At 42.4% G+C, this 20,654-nt stretch overlaps 1 protein-coding gene across 1 annotated transcript in view; it reads right to left on the reverse strand.

Annotated features, from left to right (window-relative positions):
• Nucleotides 1–20,654, reverse strand: part of MAD1L1 (MAD1 mitotic arrest deficient-like 1 (yeast)) — a 376,265-nt gene that overhangs the window by 168,856 nt on the left and 186,755 nt on the right. The window contains exons 13-14 of the mRNA XM_010570286.1: nucleotides 18,800–18,856; nucleotides 13–101 (exon numbers count right to left, since the gene is read on the reverse strand). Of these exons, the coding sequence (XP_010568588.1) occupies nucleotides 13–101; nucleotides 18,800–18,856 (146 nt within the window). The remainder of the gene's footprint in view (nucleotides 1–12; nucleotides 102–18,799; nucleotides 18,857–20,654) is intronic.

The raw sequence follows: 20,654 nt of genomic DNA on the forward strand, positions 1-20,654 counted from the left end.
TGCTTTGCCTACCTGAGCGTGTCAACCTCCTCCTTGGTGATGACAGTACTTTGCTCAGCTGTACACTCTTGAGACTTCAGGACCTTCATCTCCACCTCCAGCTGCAGAAGAGAAAAGGCATTAGTTCCTCCAGCACTAATAAGGGGCACACATGAACAGCAAAGGGAGGAGGAAAAAATCTTGATATTCTGCCCAGATGAGACCTTTCTCAGGATATGGACATGAAGCACAACTCTTCATGTGTTGAATGTCAAAACCTCTGTTAACCCTCCTTCCCTTTGCAATCCCTTTTGCCTTTCCCAACATTTTCTCCACGGGAGATGACACACAGAAAGTTGATCGTTTCTAAGCAAAGCTTCTGCTTCTCTTCCAGGTATTTCCCCTACCTGTCCCCCACGGATAACGGGATGCAGAGAATTATCTGTGTGGTATTAGGAGCACACTGGCACCTGAGATTCAGTATTGACAATTCAACCTCATTTAGCTTCAATTCCTCCCCAGAAGAAATGAACCACGGGATTATGCTGCCTTGTTCAGGACAACTCTCAGACACATACACTGAATCCAGAAGACTGGGGAATATTTCCAGCACTTTCCAATATACAATTCTAGCTCAAGTAGCTGCTCAGGTAGCTCTGGTGGAACAAACAAACAATTAAGAATACTTTCTGCATCTGGCCTTGTTTGGAAAGGAACTCACAAGAAAGTACTTCAAAACTCTACAGACATGAAAACTTCTTACCCAGACTCTACCGTTCCCAGGCTCCCTGACTTACTGGAATCTGTATCCCTAATTCAGCTATGAAGACAATGCTTAGACTGATAAACTACCTATGTAACTTGTTTCAAAACCCCTCAGAAAATGATTTATTATGAACTGTAACCAGAGACAAACTACCTAGAGAATACTCAAACTTCTGTACCCGTACCTTCTCCCAGCTAAGACCTCCTTTACACTCCTCCTTGAGATTCTGGATTTCCTTTTGTCACCTGTCTTTTACCACCTGGCAACTAATTCCCCTAATAAATCTATTGACAGAAACTATATTTTTCACTCAGTAGGAAAACAATAAGCAATCCAGCCCTAATTATAGATGCAAAACTTATGACCACAGAGAGCTCAGCATCAGGGAAATAATCCATTAATACAACATATTCCATTCAATAGCACAGATTAGACTCGTAGAGAAAAATCATATTGCAACGGCAAACTTCTTGCAAAGACAGCAAGCTGGCAGAAACTCCCCAATTTTACAAGGAAGAAGAGCATATTGACATGTGCAGTTATATTGCTCAGCCCAAACTGAAATTTTGACATATTGCCTCTTTGGCCTTCCATGCTTACCAGAAAAGACAGACAGACCATGGCAGCACTGTTAGCAGGAAAGGGCAGAAAAGGGATGGTTGGATTATTCTCCCTCCCCTTTCTGATACCACAGGGATGGAGCAGAAGAGCAAGGGTAGAAAAGAGGTTTTCGCCAAGTTTCCCCCTGGCACCCCAAAGCCCTGCATTCTCCCCCTGCCTGTCAAAAGGCATCCAGGAAGGAAAAATAAGCAAAGGCCCACCTGCATCATCAGGCTGTACAAATGTTAATGTATATTAGCTACCTGATAAGATTATCACAGCCAGAAATGCTTCCCTCAATTTTCTGATTACTGAGCTTATCTCTCCCAGCTCAACCCATCACAGATGGCTGGGGATAAAGCAAGCATGCCAGATAATTCCAGGAATGTGAATAAAAGGTACCAGGACGAGGAGCAGGCTTCAATTCCAACCTACTTCTAGCAGGAAAACATTCATTATATCTCCCTTTTCCCACGTCTGCTGAAGCCCGGGTGTGTTTGCTATTAAGAGTTTTGTGCTGCTTTCTGGACTGCATGTGGACAGCATTTGAAGATGGAAGGGCCGGTAAATATGTTATTTATCATAGGCTAAGCGGGCTCAGCCTTGAGCCCGACTGCCACCTGTTCACCGACATGAGCAGATAAATCACGGCCGCCTTCTCGGGGGAGAAGGGGGGGCAGAGCGGGTGGGCGAGTAATCTGTTGTTGTGATCTGGGGTTTCTTGTGTTGGCTGCTTAGAAAGGAAAAAAATGGAGTGTGTAATGGGAAAAGGAGACGGGAGAGTGAACGCACACATGCTCAAGTGAATGCTGCCGTGAAAAGTATCAGCGCAGGTCTCGCCTGATATACAGTGGTGACAAATTAGTGCCAGGTACGCTCAGTCGCGGTGTGATGAGATTCTGCTGGGTTTCTAAGAATAAGCCGTTGAAAGAGAATGAGGAGGGAAGGGCACAGGGACTGTAAGGGCATTTTATGTCATTTCTGCATCCTCCCAATTTTCAAGCGCCAAAACTACCTGGACTGAAAATCTGATGTGTATGAGGTGAGAAGGGAGAGGAGGGCACAGTGATATGTTTACAGATGAAACTGGCTTGAGCGTTAAATGTTGGCACGGACCTGCTTCCCAGAACTAGGATTAAAACTACCGGAGAGTTTCAAGTTCAGGCCAAGACACGACTTTGTGCCACAGCAAATTATTGTCAGTAAAACCTCGCTAACCGTTTTTGAAAAAAAGAGAGTAAAACAATTAAGGTATTAAATATTTCATTCAAAATATGCTGGTTTCCTTTAATTGTTAGGGTTTCAGTGAGGAAAACATCCCTGCCTGCCAATCTCACAGAAGATACTGAAAATGTTATTTATGTTATTTATGTCTTTTCCAGGGCAAAAAGAAAGTTAGTTGAGATAAGATGGAGTGGCTTATTGTTGGGATCCAATTCTGCTTTTCCAAAGGCAACACAGTGCAGGCAAATAGGTCTTCATGAAACAAGAATGAAGAGAACAGCAAAAAAAGAGCAAAAAATAAAGAATCTGTTGATAAAACCTTCCTCTTACTTGCAGTTTCACCTGCTGGACAATGCAAGCAGAACATGATGTCACCAGCCTCTGGTCAGACCTGGCACACTCGTACCAGCGTAACGCTGCGTCAGACATTGCCACTACCTGCTCCTCCAGCTGGACCTTCCCTGCAATTCTGCGCATGATGCAGTCAAGACAGAAAGCAGAGAAAAGAGAAAGAAGCGGCAAAACCGAATGAGGAAAACAAGCAACAGGAAGGCAGTAATAGGAGAAATACAACCTCATGTTCTACATACTTTTCAGCACTATGTGCAAATCTCACAGGCGAGGAGGTTACCAAGACCATTCCCTTTGACACAGCCTCTCAGGATAGCTCCAGGGACCAGGCGATGAACGTGAAATGACTCACCGCGGTGGCAGAGTTTGTCCTTTCCTGTTCACTTGTCCTCTCGGCACCAGTGGCAAAGAACGGCCTCAAGAAGGGATAAGGAGAGGGACCCAGTCCCCTCTTGCTGTTTTCACTACCTAATTACTATCGCATCCCTTTTCCTCAATTAATTTCCAGTCCTAGTCTCTCTTGTTCATCAGATGCTGCTTTCAGCAGGCATTTTCTGCTTTTTGGACTAACTCGTTATTCCTGTCTAAACTCTTCCAATTTTTATCAATAATTTTATATAACTGTCTGAGTTAAACTTTTATTACTTTGAATACATTAAACTAGTAGAAGCCATTACCCAGCACAGAGGGGAAAAAGGCTGCTCAAATTACACCTCATTGCTGTATTCCCCCATTCAGTACCAAATGACCTAGGTCAGGCTTGGATCCTTTAGCTCTCTTTTATGTTGATCTGGCTTTTTTAACTAGCATTGACAGCAGAAAGAGAACATTGTCCTGAAATCCAGCATTGCATCTCTTATCCTGAAAACTGCACAAGAGATACCTACGACTTCTGCAGGAGCTTCAGGGTTAATATCGCCCAGCATCAGACCCCCAGCAATACCCACACTGTACAGAACACATTAGCAACCTGAAAAGAAACCAAGCTCTTATCTTCTTTTTTTTTTAAAGTTATCCAAGGTTTTTATGACACTAGAAAAGGCAGAATAATGAGTAATGTCAGAGCCCATGAGTTGCGAATAAAACACATAAACAGGTACTTAACATTTTGTCTATGTGATGTTCTCTTCTCAAAATATACTGGAGCCTCTTGCTCTCAACCTAAAATGATCCTGTTTATCCTGAACCTTTTCTACTCTCTTTCACTTCATAAGCATGAATTTCAGTCCAGCTTTATTGCTCACAAGAGAAAGTGATCAGGACACATCCAGTATATAGAATAATTTTGGAATGTCCACTTCCATAAACATGCAAGTGCCCCAGAAGATGAAATGCAAATACTTTTTCCAAAATAAGTACTGTCATCATTATTTACAAACCGAGAAAGAGGAAGGAAGAACATGGATGGATTTTTGTCTAGTATTTAATTAAATGAAATAACTTTCTTCTTTCAGCCTTACTTTTAAACCTGCCTGGACAGGATTTCAAGATGGTGGTTCTCCTCCAAGTGTTAATGACATAGCAAACACCCACAGCAGTGTAAGAAGTATGTTCCTTGCTGGTTCCTTCTTCTGTAGGAATTACTTAAAGATATATGAGATGACAGGAGAAACATAAAATTATAAATTCATCTCCTGACAGCTAGAAGAAACAAAACTTTACTTCAGAGACCTGATTTTCTTGGTATATTTCTGGCATTTGTGATTTCTGACCCATATTTGTCCCCTCCAAAACAAGTAGTGTGAGGCCCCGCAATGCCACGGACCTGCTGTTCCTCCCACTTGATTCCAGCGGGCTTCAGCATTCATGAAGACAAGTTTCCAAAACATCCTACTGACCACTACTGTCCACATCCCATCTTCGAAATGAGACTTATCACAGGACTTAAACTTCTAAATGAAATCAGTCTTGAAAACGGTGTTTAAGAACTTCTGAAAATTTTAACACACTGCCCAAAATAATGACCAAATCTCTGTTCAGGTGCCTCATTTTGGGTAGCAAAGGACTCAAAATCTGAAGTATTTCAACTCACGGCTAAAGTTAGCATTTGCATGTTGAAAAGAAGGGGCTGGTTTATTCGCCCACATCATGTACACGTATTTCACAGAACACATGCTGGAGACATAGAGTTATTATTTGAATAATGAGTGCATTTTAGTGAGGGGCTGATACAGCAATCTTATCCTGATGAAGTGTGTCTGCACGTCATTCAGCATTCTTGGAACTGTAAAAAGCAGGAAATGCTGAATCCATTATAAACGTCTAAAGGTTTATTTAACAATGGGCTGATGCAACATCCTTTGAAAGGCCTTCCTCAGCAAAAGAGCTGATTTTAAAAGGCAGAGATAAATAGGAACTGAACTGCACGGAGCCAGCATGGAAAGGTGAATTGAGAGGTTGTGTTTGACTACAAGTCTCAACACAATTCAAGAAGCTATTTAAATACATAAATATTTAAATGTATGAAAACCAAGCAGACTTGGAAAGGAAAAGTGTACACTAAAATAGACAAGAACAGAGAAATGGGACCCCGAGTATGACCCATACGCTGAGGTTTGAAAACAGGCAAACTACTGTTCCCCAGGAGCTTGATCTGCCAGTTATTCTAGTGATGCTATTTGTGCTTCTCTCCAAAGGACGTAGCAGTGACTAAGGATCTTATTTGCCTCTCTTCCCACAGAGCGGCATGGCAAGCTTGGTGCCCTCCTGTCGTCTACAAGCTTATACATCTGGCGTCAGGACAGAAACCAAACATATGTGAACGCCAGTGAGTTTAACCTGGGTGTGCAGCAATGCTACGAGGTAGTAAGACACTACACTGAGCACTTCCATAGATCATTCTGCTCAGCAGAAGAACTATCACCTCTTCCATATGCCCAGCCCACTGACATTCTGAAAGGCTGTTCCCCTAAAACATCTGCAGAGAAGTACACATGGGGATAACTAAGCCTCACCAGATTTCTTAGTAAACTTCACTCTTCTTCAAAGAAACAGGACAACACTTGCAAAACAAAATATTACTTGCCATTTAGAAACAGGCTAAGCAGCCCAGGATTAGTTGGTACATTTTCTTGGGAAAATTAATCCTTGATGCTATTGTTAAAAAAAAGTAATAAAGACAAGGAAAATCAGATATTCAATAAAAAGTGCTTTAGAACTACCTATTTTACACTTTGTTGAAGCAAAAAATTATATTTTTTTCTCTTTAAAGACAAAGGCTAGCTGGATCAGAGTTGCCAGTCTCTATGGGTTACCCATCTGTAACAAACTTGGTTGTTCTTTTGTCACTGAGAAGACAGGGCTAGAAGCAACACTTCTAGCAAACAGTTTCCTAAAAACGTACTCATGCATATATATTATTGTAGCTACACACAAACTGCGAAACGGACATATGTTGACTTCTCCCTCTCTCCAATACAGTCTGGATTGTGGCTTTTCTCCTCCTGTTGCAATAAAAAGAGAGCAATTTTTCAAGTTTATACCGAATGTCATTCTATTTCATTTCCAAATATAATCTCCCAGAGAGAAGGTTCGCTTGCCCCATTTCCAATCTCTAAAGTTAATACACAAATTTATATTCCTTTCTCCCACTCGCTCTCCTAAATTAAGAGGCGTAATTACTAGGAACGCTTGCTACAAACGAATAAACTGCCAAGGGAGAAGGAGCTGTCACCGCTGGACGTCTGCAGCAGCCACCCTCCTCTCTCTCCCATCCCCAGAGGATCCTGCTTATGAGGCAGTTTCTATCTTTCCTATTAGCAGGGATAGCTCACACACAGAAGCAGATGCCAACCCCTCCCTTTCCAGGCAGGACAATCATAAGGAACAAAATTACAAAATTAACTTCAGCCTGTCAAGGAGCCACCAGTGCTTGCAAGGATCGTTCCTCCCAAATTCACCTTTTGCCTCTCCCTGGTTCTGCTGACCCCTCAGGCAACGTCAGGTTTCCTTAATGACAGCGGAGAAACTCAGATCTGCGATCTAAAAATTCAGCCCCAGTCTCGTCCCTCTCCCCCTCCCCATCTCCAGCACCCTCTCAAAAGGAAGATTGATTATTATAATCAGACTTAGCTCTGACACAGCATTTGCATTTTCAAAGCACAGCATAGTCATTAACTAATTCATCTACCCCAAGGGAGCCCTAACGAGCTTTCACCTTTCTCCCCTCTGATTCCCAATCTGCAGGCAGCCCACAGCTTTTCTTCAAACACCTCCCCTCTACATTGTGCTGCACAAGCGTAACTTGGTGAAACTCCAGACAAGCTCAGTGAGCCAAATTCAGCCCCGCTGCAAAGGAACACAGCTCTGCTGCTAGCAGCTGAAGAGGATGAATGCACAGACACCCTATTTAAACTAGTTATCCTAAGGTTTCCATATGTAATCACAATGGTATAGGGTATTACAGGAAACCGTTTCTGTTCCCAAAATAAGGCCAATGCCACGGGGGTCCCAAAATTACCATGCTCCCATATGAGCAGCATCAGCTGCGAGCTTGAGCTGTGTGCCCAGCTGCAGGCGTGTGAAGAAGGAAGCATCATCACATCACACCCTCCAAACCCCCAGCCTCCTCCTGCACAGCCCATCCAACAAGCTCTTCCCCAAACACCTACAACACACCTTCGCCCCAGAACTCAGCCTCCTGCCCCTGCTTAAGTCTCTTCTCACGCCCCAACGCTGCCAGATGCCGACCCTCCCCACTCACCCACCTCCCTTTGGTCATCTCTGCATCCTGCCCCAGCAGAACCGCAGAGCCCCGCACTCGCTCCATGCAGCGGCAGATTATTGTTGATGAGCAATAATGTCTAACTGGAAGTGCTTTCAAATACTCCTATCTGGAACACTTAAGAGGAAAAAAAAAAATCAGGAAAATATTTATTTTCTTTCTTGCTTTTTAATCTACAGCAAATAGGACTATTACTTGAAAAAGGGATAATGTGACAGTACTGGTACTGTTACCCTGCAGCAAGGCACTAAGGACCAACATTTGGAATCTCAATTGGAGGTGCAGAAGGTCGTGCAAAACCCTGGAGCTGTCAACAGCCTGAATGCTCCAGCTGACCCATTTGGTGTAACACTTGGGGCCCTTGTTCACAAGTGGTATATACACCACCACACACCGGCTCTGGAAGGAGCCTGTCCTTCTGTTTGAAGGACAGATGCTCTGGTGATGCTACAGCATATCTGAAGGCAACTGCCTGGTCACCAGCACAGATCCCATGACAACAGCAAGTAATGTGCAACACCAGTCATCACATGGCTGCCAACTTAGGATGGTTTTGACAGTTTTGTCTTCTTGAGCTTTCTTCCCCACTTTATGCTCTATTTATTTCTTTCCGGTACTCTGGGATGTGTGCAAGATGTGACAGTTTGGAAAGACGCACTACTGGACATTTCAGCAGGATGGGAGCTGGCTCAGAGCTCAAGATGAATAAAACTGCAATGTTCACGGGGAAGAAGAGCAAATATCCTGTGCAAGAGACCCACTGAGCAAGGGAACTGGAGATGGTAACTTAAATCACGAGTTTATTCAAGTATAATTACATATTTCAACTCTTACTCCCAGAGGAAGGAGCAGACAAGGAATCTCTTCCTCTCCACCTTGCTGCAGCCCTGTCCTGTCCACGCTCCCAGGTGCCGCTGTGAGACCCCACCACCACTGCACGACAGCAAAAAACCCTGACAGCTTCACATCCAAAAATCCTCTTTGCTCTAACAGCTCATTCTGAAGAAAGATCACCTCATTTCCATGTTCATTCAGCTCAGAGTCTCTCTGCTGTTATCAGCCTCGCTCCACCACTTTCACCAGCATGTAGATGACTGTTCCGTTTAATTACTACCGAAAGCTCCTCCCACCAGAGAGAACAAAACAGCTGGTGTCCACCGAGAGAAGGAAACTCTGGAGTAATTAGCCTTAACTGGCTGACACCTCCTACCCATTACTGCTGGTTAGAACAGCAAAACACAGAATAACAGTCTCTTTAGGGAATCCGTCAAGGTGTTGGACTGAGTGTGCCGCGACCTCGTCTAGTGCAGCCACAGCACTGGTGCAATGAGGTTGTCTGCTCTTAAGAAGAGCATCACACAGGTCACTTCTTTCATGCAGGAGTAGGCACTTTTGCTAGAAGCAAGTCTTCTAGCAGCTGTAATTCACAGGCAAAGCAACAAATAAATTGGAAAGGATGTCATACCTCCTCCATACAAAGTATGAATACAGTTTGTTTCCTGAAAATATACCCTCAAGGAGTTTCTGGAGCATTCAGTCAACAATTCACATTAAATGGTAGCTTGTAATCCCACCTCTTACCTCACCCCGTGCTCCCCCCCATCAGATTTCTTGTTGAAAAATCATCACATAATAAACAGTCTGAGAAGAATCTATGCATTTTACCAACCACCTAAGAAGATCAAAGGGGAAAGGAAAGAGGAATGTAACATCCATTTTTGTTTCTTCATCTCCTAACATAAATACAGTGTAATCAACCTCTGCTTAATATTGTAAGGGAGCAAAAGAGCCTTCACCAAGATCTGAAAATTGAACTTAATCCTCTTGCTCCAACTCACATGCAACAACCCACAGCCTGTACTTCAACATGCTTTTAAGAACAGCCCTCTTGCTCCCACCTGCATCTCCAGGCCAATTCTGCAGTTCACTACAGCTGCGAGCACTGTTTTCTGGCACATCTCGGCAGAGAAAGGGAGGGTGAGCAGGGGCCAGCAGAACTTCATGCTCAGGGTGCTTTCTGAACTCCCAGAGATAGGAAATATGAGGATGGGGCAAGGGATCCATCTATAGGAAAGCAGCAGCTCTCTCGACAGAACCTCCCAGCTGCCTTCAAGAAGTGGCAGACGCTTGAAGGAGTCTTGCTCTCCAAACCCTTCCCCAAAGAACAGGCAGCGGATTTAAGGTTTTCTAGCTAAATGACCCATCCTGAGGCCCTCCTGCGACAACAAGCAGTGAGCTTTTAATGCATAAGAAGTGGGAAACCTCTCTCTGTGCCAAAAAGCAAAGGTTACAGGGCCCTGCCAAGACTGCTCTGCCCATTTTAGCCTCTCGGGGTTATGCCTGCGGTCCCCTTCAGTTGCCAGCAAGCAATCACAGAACGAAAAGCAAAAAGCAATTCCCTCTCAAATACCGTATGTTCCGTTCCGGTGCCAAAGCAGAAACCTGGCATTTTAATCTTTGGTGAACGTGTTCTTGCTGCCACCAACAATAAACTCCAAGGTCCAGCTCGGAGGGGAGGGAAGGTGTAATAGGTGTGCAGAGGATGACATTAGCACAGAATACAGCATCAACAGGACAGGGCCTGGCAGGAGCTCAATTTTATACAGCCAGTCTTTAGAGGTTAATGAAATATTCATAAATAAGTTAAAATTCTCCTGACAAGCTAGATCCTGTAATACAACAAAGAGTTGTCAGCCTCAATTAAGCGATTCCAAAGAGGCAGGGCACTGCCATTCATTATTTACCAAGAGGTCACAGGAAAAGTCTGCTCTATGATCTTCTTGTCTCTGTGGATAAATTAGGTTTTACAGCTCCTGCTGGAGGACTCTGCTGCCCTGACAGAGTGGCTCAGAGAGACCCCAGCCTGCCACCGCTACCACCTACCCCCAGCACCTATCAGCCAAAGGCAAAAACCACTGGGAACAAGCTCTTCTAAGGGCACTGAGACACAAAGATCAAAAGCAAAACAAGTAACATAGCAAGCTGATCGGGTTGTCAGTGCAAGGACTAAGACAGTCTTGAAAATTCATGTTTTTTAAGACTTTATCTCCCTTTTTCTACACACAGAGCCAGCCCTGGGCAAGAAGAAAAGTATCCAGCAACCTTTAATCCGCAGGCACATCCACTGTACATGCTCTCAATGTCCCCCTAGACCCCATAGCTAGAGATCTTCTCAACCTCTCTCATGCTCAGGATGAACTGTGCCTCCAGAATTGCATTCCTCGTATCAGATCTCTCAGGATGGTCCTCCTCTGATGCAGGTACTGCTTCCCAGGACTGTGAAAGCAGGAAGAAACTGGCCTCCGTACTCGTTACAAGCAAGTTAGAGATTAATGATTACTTTGTCCCATCCCAACAGGACTGTTCAACAGGCCAAGTCTTCCCTTCCCTGTCTGGACACGCACTGGAAGCACATGTTCCTTCTACAGCTTCTCCAAGCTCCAAGGCAGAAAAAAGGAGCAGAAATTACTGAACCTTAGAAGTATCTGGGACCTCTCACCCGACTTTTTCCTACCTCTCAAAGTGCTGAACATAGCACTCCAGGAATTTTTAGTTCAACTAAATTGAATGACACAAGTCTGAGATAGTCCATAAACTTCTTACAGACTCTGTGAGGGAGGATGTAGCCTGGAAAAGCACAGTATTTGTATGCATATTAATTATGCCTTTTGTACCTCAAGGCTGTAGCTGCTATAGTAAGGCCTCTGACAATATCCCTGTCCCACTCATTTTATTTTACCAAGTAACAGTGTAACTCAGACTTTACAGTGACAGCAGCAACACTGACAACAGGACCACTCTAACTGCAGCACAGCAGTGTCCTCTGCACAGGAAAATGATCCACCTTTCTCCTCTGCTCAACAACTGAAGGGAAAAAAGCCCTGCCCCCTTCTCCCTCCCCAATCCTTGTTTGTTATCATCCTGCAATGCAAAGGTGAGAGCACGTTATCAACTCTCAACCTATTTCCAAGCTGAAAAGTGGAGCAGCTGCTATCATCTTTTTTACCAAAACGCAACCCATTGCGTTTGTCAGTACAGCTTGGGTTTTATGGGTACACCTGTAGCATGGAGGCCTCTCCAAATGATGGGCTGAGAATCAGATCATTGTCCATGCATCCCATCTGAGCTCGAATTGCTGCTCAGGTTTGGGTCAGACTATTTTCCTGCAATACGGCAGTACCTGTCCCACAGGGAGCCCAAAGGGAGGAGCAGCAGTAAGGCAGCTCTGCACTTCAGGCAGCTATGTTTCTTCCTCCTGAAAGTCCTAACCCCGTGTCAGCTGTTATTGCCTTCGATGAGAAAATGAAAACAGTCCTGCTGAAACCAAACGGTGCTGCTGAGTTCCATAAAACTTTCACGTTAATGGATCCAACAGCAGGTTCATTTGTGTAATGGGACTTTTAAACAGACTGTTTATTTCTTTTTAATTTGAAGGGAATGTACTCTTTGATCCCATGTGCCTGGCTAGATTTTTAAAACAGAGATAAACCACAAGAATTGACTCACTAAGTCTCCTCTTCTAACCTAATTAAAATAGCATTGAGATATTAACATGCAGAATTGTAATGCACTGATCACCTCTCTAGTCTACAGGCAGTTTGTCAGCACTCATCTACCAAGATCCCAAAGCTTCCACCACACTCTCTACTTTTCCCACAGTCACGTGCAATAGATTCTCCTGATGTTGCCACAGTTTTGCGTGTTGGACGTGAATTTTCCAAGAGGGAATGTGCAGCAGATGCAACACAACCAACCAAGGCTGTTCATCATTCCCTATGCTAAGAGAGGAAAAAGAAAGGGAAAAAAATGCTGTCTCTGGTCCTCAGAGCTCACTATATTCCTACACCGTGGGGAACAACAAGGACTAATTTTAAGGTATTTGTTTACAACAAGCACTGAGAGAGAGCTCTCAGCTAGGTAAAGGAGAAGAGAAAAGTAACTCTGAGTACTCCCATCTCTCTGTTCCAGGGGTTTACTCTACCTGAAGAACCAAAGCTCTGCAGTAAAAACACAGGGAGAAAAGTTGAAACAGGGCATCGATGACTCCTGCACACTCAACCCCCTCATTCCAACAAATCACATTTCTAAATTAACAGGACCACATGATAAAGTGAAGAATAACACAAACACTGTGAAGTATTTACAGAACAAACAAGCAACAAAAGGCTCTGCTGAAATAAAACTACCTGATAGAGAAAAAGATTTCTCAGGCATTGATCATGAAAACATATTTAAAAACAAACAAAATTCATTGAAGATCTTAGGTCAAAAAACACAAATGCAAAACCACAACTATTGATAGCACAAAGCAGGGAGGCTTTATCATAAAGGAGCATAAATAGATCAGACAGAAGAAGCTAGCTGCAAACTGAAGGAACAGCAGCAGAATTGAAATAATAGTGCAAGTCTCACAACAGCTAGAACCCATCCTACAAACTAGAGAAGAGGACAAAGAGCTGGGTGGATTAATTGATGACACGATGAACATCGGTGCCATGTGGTAGTGGAAATGGGTAATGTGATTCTCAAATGGAAGATTTGAGCTGTATCCAGGACAGAGGGGTACCTGCCTGTACTAGATGCTCCTGTAGAAGATACTTCTGTACAGGCTACTGCTGGAACATCACCTGGAATGATGTGACCACTCTGGTTACTCATCTTCAGAGTAGACACAGAAAAACAGGAAGAGATTTAAAGAAAGCTGCAGGATTTGTGAGGAGACTGAAAAGCCTGTTTTAAGAGAAGACTGCAAGAGCTTGATTTGTTTAACCTGGACAAATGAAATGCTGGGAGAGAACAATTGTTCTCTATAAATATGTCACAGCATAAATATGAGGGAGGAAGAACAGTCACTGTAGCTTAAGGAAAACATTAGCACGAGAAAAAAAATTATATTAACTGCACATATATTTTCAGTTGGAATTGGGAAGATTTCAGCTATCAGAGCAGCCTTTCAATGATACCAATGGTACAAACAACCAAAGCAGTTTCAAGACAAGCTCGATAAATTTATGAACTGAGGTATATGCTGCAATTGCCTCAGTTACCAAAGGAGTGGACTTTATGATCTAAAAGTCCTCTTCCAGTCTGCTGTTATGGTATCATTTCATTCTGGATCAGCTTTTTTTGAAAAACATGAATCTGGTTATAAAGAGACAGCAATCTGATTTGAGAACTGGGTATTTTCCTAAAATCGCCTTACTAAAACTATGGCTGTGTTCACGCTGCTGCTCAGATGAGTGCCACGCTACTCATCTGTCTTGGGTTTGCTAGTCTCACATAAGGTGTTAGGATAAAATCTCTCAAATGGTAAGGAGATTTGCTGTCGCCTTGCTAAATCACTTCAGAAATGATGAAATATACTTTTGATAGATGGAGACTTCCTGCACCGGTCGGTCATCTCCCTTCTCCTCCCAGCCTGTTCGTTCTGTATATGTTCCAGCAAAGCTTCATTTTTATTTGTAACTACTGTGGTTCAGTACTCTAATCCCATGTTTAATTGCCATCCCACTGTAGATAATACAGAGCATTTACATTTCCACTAATGAACACCACTTTTGTTCTTATGCCTGGTCTGTTGTATTTCTTGCTTTATGTTTAATAGCTCTTAAACAAGAATTAAATGAGCTATATTGGCAAGTTATCCAGAGAAGGTCTTTCTATACTCAAGTTCACTTCTTTCATATTATCATTGTTATCACCTGTAAAGTAACATGAAACAGAATTTTTATCCTTGCCAGCTATTTCTCTTAAGTTACAGTTCTTAAAAGTCTGGAGGTCTGACGCAACCACTAAAAAGTAAAGTCTTTCAGTAATAATGCAAATGGTTTATGAACTGTGTGGGTCTCGGGTTGTTTATTGATGCCTGTTGCAATTTTCCCAAACTCTTCGTGGTTTTTCCATTATGCCTTCCAGTTAACAGCTAGTTCCCAATTATATCACGCACAGTGTTCTCTGAGTTTATTTCATTCATGTAGTCTCCTTTCTGTCTTCATTACTTCTCCTGATAATCATCAGCGTATGTAGTCACTGCATTTAAGTTAATCCTAAACATTACACTTCATCAGACTGAATGCATGATTTGGCTCCTTAACTATTCCTGACCTGCTGCCCTTAAATAAAGGTCTCCTGTTCTTTGCAGAGGGTTAACCAACACTTTTATTCAAGGCAAGGGGCATTCATTATTTTCATTTTAAGGTGTCTTTATTTCTTCTGTAAGGACACTCAATTTATGCCATTCATTTTTTCATGGCTATGTTCTTGGACTTCAAATCTTCTTTACCTCCCACCCTGCTAAGCAATTCTTCCGATTCTTATATCCATCCTTTTTAATCTGCTGGAGGGTGAAATATAATTTGTTCCAATGAGCAGTCTACAGATTTCAGAGCCCACATGGGCCAAGCTGTCTTTTGAAGATGAAAGCCAAAAGATACCCAGAGCACCTCAGGGCAATGAAAATACAGGTGATACTTTTTTAATACCAAGCTGACTTCCCTCAGGGATTAATGATGGAGGAAAAAAAAATCTTGACATGAATGCCCTCTGCTACAGAACCAAACTGAAAGAAAGTGTAAGATCAGGGATCACAGCCGTTGCTTGGATGGCAAACTTGAGCCAAACAATTTCCTCCTGTCTATAAAGGGATATGAAAGAGGCGAATGAAAATTAGAAAAACTAACACATCTTCTGCTTCCCTCCCTCAGGGAGAGAAAGAAAAATAATCTAAGAAACAAGAAAGCATTTTCCACAAATAATATTTTGGTGTGAGTGAAGCTAGTCTACAGCTCTGGGCCAGTAGAGCATTAAACTAACGTACCGTAAGAAGCAAGATCCTAGGACCACAAAACAGGGAGCCGTATGTGTGAACTCTATGAGCAATCTCCTGGCACATCCTGGAGATAAAGACATTGGAGGCCTAGCCTCGATAAAGAAAACTTCCAGTGCTGATAAAATTGTCAGAAAAGCGCACATACATACACAAAAATTGCAGGAAAGAAGTATGCTTAGGCACAAAAAAAAATTCACAACAAAAAACATTCTTTCACAAATGAAAACACAAAACCAAAAGATCAGCAGGACAACTAAGTCATCTGAGCCCTATCAGACTGGTGACTTTGTTATGTACCACCTCTCAGAAGACTGGGCGAGCACTGTTCCCTTACTATAGGAACACACTCAAACTGTGAATAAAGAAAAATAAGTGAAGCATTAGAGGGGGAGAAAAATCAAAGTTTCATTGTTATAATTACACAGCACAATGATAAGGGTAATTTTTCTTAAATCAGAAAATAAATTCTAGGTTCAAGTTCCCTGAAGGATATAAAATATTAGAGGATTTTTTATGGTTGTAATCACAAACTCATTTCTCCAGCCACTACTGGCCGTGTCTAATTAGGGCAAAGTATGTTAATGATACAGCGGCACAGCCCAGAGATGTCTTCAGTTGCAATATTAATTGCATTTAGGGAAAGAAGCATGAATTGTGCTTATACAAGCTAATTAGTATGGGTTTGCTAATTAATACTGGAAAGTCAAACTGCCTTTGTCTTGTCAACTGCAATTAGCTGAAGATGTTTAAATTTCTTTTCTCTCTTTTTTTTTGCTCTTCCAGTAGTAAACTCACTTTAGCTGACAAGCAATGAAATCATGTGCCGGAGTACTCAATGGCAGTTAGTGCAGCAAGTCCATCCCACTTTCCTCTAGCAAGACCTTGTGCCCTGGCCTAGCACAGTGTCCCCTATAGCACACACCACCCTTCATCTCGTATTGTCCCCGTGGACACAACTCCCTGAACCAGGGCCCTCTCCTCCCAAGGACACAGAGCATGCAGATACTGTCTTAGGGAGGCCACGATCCTATCAGATTTATGCCACAAGTATTTTACTTTTAAATATTGCTACGTAAAGAATGAATTATTTACCACGGCATCTAAGATGCTCCCCATTGCCTACAAGAAACCCCATCAAACTCATTAGTGAGATCCAGTCAGCTCGTTCATTAGCCCCAGAGCACACTGCTTCATTTCCAGTGCTCTGGGGAGGGTGGCAAAGCCATTAGCACTCTTCAGGGTGGTAGCAGAGATGTCACCTCTACAGAGGTTTATCCCAGAAGCAGCCCAAAGACCCATCGGACTGTATGATAGCTCCCGACAGGTGTTTATTCCATTTCACTTAGGGCCATAAGTCTGTTTGCAGAATGGCTGATGAAAAGCAATATCCACATCTGCCAGCACCCAGAGCAGGATGGGCCCTTCTGCATCGTCCCAGCCATGGTGGCTTAACATCAAACTAACAAGCAGCGGATCACGGGTGAAAAAGGAGGAGAGGGATGAAAAGGAAGGAGAGATGCCAGGAATCCAAATCAGGCAAACAATTGCTGAAGTGTCAACTTTAAGAGAGTCTGAAAATAAGGTGGATCCTGATCTGGGGAGGGGGCATTAAAAAAAACCACAAAACATGTAAAGAACATTTTGTTGGATGGCAGGGAGGAGAGTGGGGCTGATGGTACCAGTGCTGGAGCCCTTGGGCAGGCAGCTAATGGAAGAGCCCCATCCAAAGGGGACAGACCTCTGCCACCCCTAATGTTGTAGAAGACAAAAAGTGACACATCTTTCCCTACCAGGGAGATTTCAGCTGGGGGTGAAGAACACCTCACCATCTGCAATCCATTGTCTAAAGCACTACAAAACACAGCCTATTCATGTGAGGTTGATGTAAGCTTTACTGGAAGATCACAATCCACTGAGTAACGCTTGGGAATAGGCACTGAACACTGACTGCTGCTTTATCCTCTGCTGATGGATGATGCACAACACCAATTAATACTTTAACACTGGAAGTTCCAGTTTCTCCAGCTCTCTGCTAGCCTGTTTAATACGACAAACTTTTGAAGGCAAACAAATAACTCAAAATCCAGGCTTAACAAGCCAAAAAGAAAAACTTTGAAATGTTTAAAAAAAATACACATCAGAACATTTAAAACATAAGAGCAAATTTATGCTCTGATAACGTCCAGTGAGCACAATGCAAAATTGACTGTATAGAATTTAAAACTATAACAAGGCAGCGTGTAATGAGATCAGATGGTAAATAGGATTAATTCAGTTTTCTTTGGAAATACCAGTTCTGACCTGCATCACCACAGAAAGTGGCTAAGCACACAAAAATGTTTGCCCACAATGTAAGACCACCCCAGAACTAGAATCAATTAACACTCGCATTATGAAAAATCTGATGTTGAAACAGCGAGGAGCACAAATTAAAAAAAAAGATACTAGCAGATGTATGGCAACCTATTAATAGTACAGCAGGGGCACGCTAGTTCTGCCGTTTGGTGCCCTAGTAGAGTCAAGCAGAAGTCTAAAAAGACTAGTGCTGGCACAGGAGTTTATGATTTGGATTTTAGAGCAGATGTTGTTTAGCACCTACTTACTAGCCAGTGACACATGCCTATTTTTTCATTAGTAATAAAATTAATCCAGTATAAAACACATCTACAGAATGAGTGTCTACATTTTGGATGCTGCTCAGGTTTTTCTTGTGACTAGAAAAAGTTGCAGGAATCCCACAACTCGCCCATTAGCAAAAACATTGGTTCATGAAACAGCTTAACGCTGATACCTCATTTATTCCCGAGTATGAAGAATCGTATACAGTAGTCATGAAACTGCACATAAACCTCCCTACTGCCTGGTTTTGTGGCCTCTTATTTCTGGTCCTTGAGGGAACTGCCAATAAAATAGACAAACTCAGCAGAAAATTAACAGATATTATAAAAAACTAGTTCATAGTAATTCTGTCACATCTCATCTACTTGTCCTTTGCACACTTGAGACTGAATCAAAGGTCCCCAAAGAAAGGAGTTAATTCAGTATGAAATTAAATGCTTGCTTCTGATCTAGAACTACTAACAAAGAGAATGGAAATTGCCAAGAAAAGGAAGACAGATCGCTATATCTCATCCAACACTTGTTCCAGGTGAGTACGGAGATAGAGTACGCTAAGACTAGCAGTAGCGATACAAACTTTTACAACGCTTATTTGCTATTCCTTTCTGATTATTTGGAACCTATCCACTGTTTAAATGAACTGAACTTTGCATATGTTACTGCTCTGTAAAACAATTTAAAAAAAAAAAAAAAAAAGATGAACACTTACCATCTCTGCTCTTTGCTTATGATTTCCCACTTCTTCCAGAACTTGAGAAAGCTGAGCCTTCAAGACAAAAAAAAAAAAAAAAGAAAATGAAATCTAGGACATATTTTTGGAAGTTTAGTAAGACTGCACTCCTTCCCCGCCAACCAAAAAAGCCACCAAGGGCACCATGATTTTCACAGCATTGAAAAGGAATGATAAGCATTGGGTTTTATCAGCATCCCATTCCGTGAGACAATCCTGTCCCAAAGAGCCTGAAGACTACCTACACAAGAAAGAAGAGGTTTAACGCAGAGGAGAATTCCACTGGATTAGCTATCCCAAATTTCAATTCCATGGTCCAGTCAGAGAACCATGCCTCCTCTCCATTTCTTTGGAAGTTGCAGAAAGAGTGGTCTAAGACCCACCCAATTTTGCCAACCTTAACTTTAGAGAAAGAAGAGGCTTGCTCCACAGCTGAAAGGTGTGTTTCAAGAGAACTTCACAGAAAACATTCTGTTGAAGTTCTGGGGTATAGGGCTGGGTTTGGAAGCCTTCTAAATTGTTGTGGTAAAATATGAAGAAAATCTTCTCTGCAACATAACCCTACTGAATTTCTGTGAGGAAAGGTCCCAACACAAGGTTTTTTGCTTTTTTAAGAGGAATTTTGAAATTTAAAGAATCTCAAACCAAAGCAGAAATACGTTATCCACTTATAATTTGGGGAGAAATGGGAACTTGACTCAGAGGAGGATCTTTCACAGAGTTTATGAAAAAGGATTTTAAACAAAATGGGTATTTTGGAAACGGTTAAGAGAAGCCACATATACTACTTCAGTGCTATTACTTCCCACATCTTTTATTTCACAACACTCTGCTAGCCTGTAATCAGCCTTTCTCTGGTTAGCAAAAAGCCCCAAAAATAGTCACAAATGATGACAGAGGAGCTAATTTAAACAATGTAAACAAACAAGACAAGAACTAAAAAAAACTTGCCTACAAACTAATTCACATAATTTCAGGCAGATATTCATTAAAACCCTCTGGAGTCCCTCTAACAATCTCTCGCCACACATGAAATGGGTCTTTTGAGTACTACATCCAAACGAGAGGCAAACAGCAAGCAGTTTATTACAATGAAAAGGAAAACATTAAGCTTTGAAGGCTAACTGCACTGAAACGCAAGCAAACAAAAAAATTACAGTCTTCGGGTTCAGCACAGCAGAAGTTCAATTTTGCAAACAAACAACCAAACTGTTCAAGACTTCCCTGGCCCCAGAGCTCAGCAGAAACTGAAAAAGTTACAGATTCTTGCTGTGCAGGGCCTGGGATGATGTGACATTATTTAAGGAAGAGACACTCAAATAAGATGAAAAGGGTTTTAATACAAGCCTGGGACCTGGCACAGGGAAATGAAACACACTCATTAAACACCGCGGGAGATGCCAGTCCCAACCAAACACAGAGTGCATGTACAAGTAAGTGAGAAGAAAATATGAAATTATCACCAAGTTTGATGCTGAAACATCAGGAAACTAGAAATTTGCAGACACCTGGGAAAGACTTTTTTGCCCCACTACTCTTGTATCATGGTTTAAGCCCAGCTGGCAACAAAGCACCACGAAGCTGCTCACTCACTGCTCCCTGCCAGCCCTGGTGGGATGAGGAGGAGAAAATATAAAGAAATGCTTGTGGGTCAAAACAAGGACACGGAGGGATCACTCACCACTTATGGGCACAGGCAAATGACAGGCTCAACTTGGGGAAAAAAACCAAATCAATTTAATTTGCTACCAATCAAATCAGAGTAGGATAATGAGAAGTAAAACCAAATCTTAAAAACACCTTCCCCCCACCCCTCCCTTCTTCCCGGGTTTAA

The sequence above is a fragment of the Haliaeetus leucocephalus genome, unplaced genomic scaffold, assembly GCF_000737465.1.
Source record: "Haliaeetus leucocephalus isolate CR32 unplaced genomic scaffold, Haliaeetus_leucocephalus-4.0 Scaffold295, whole genome shotgun sequence".
Classification (NCBI taxonomy): domain Eukaryota; kingdom Metazoa; phylum Chordata; class Aves; order Accipitriformes; family Accipitridae; genus Haliaeetus; species Haliaeetus leucocephalus.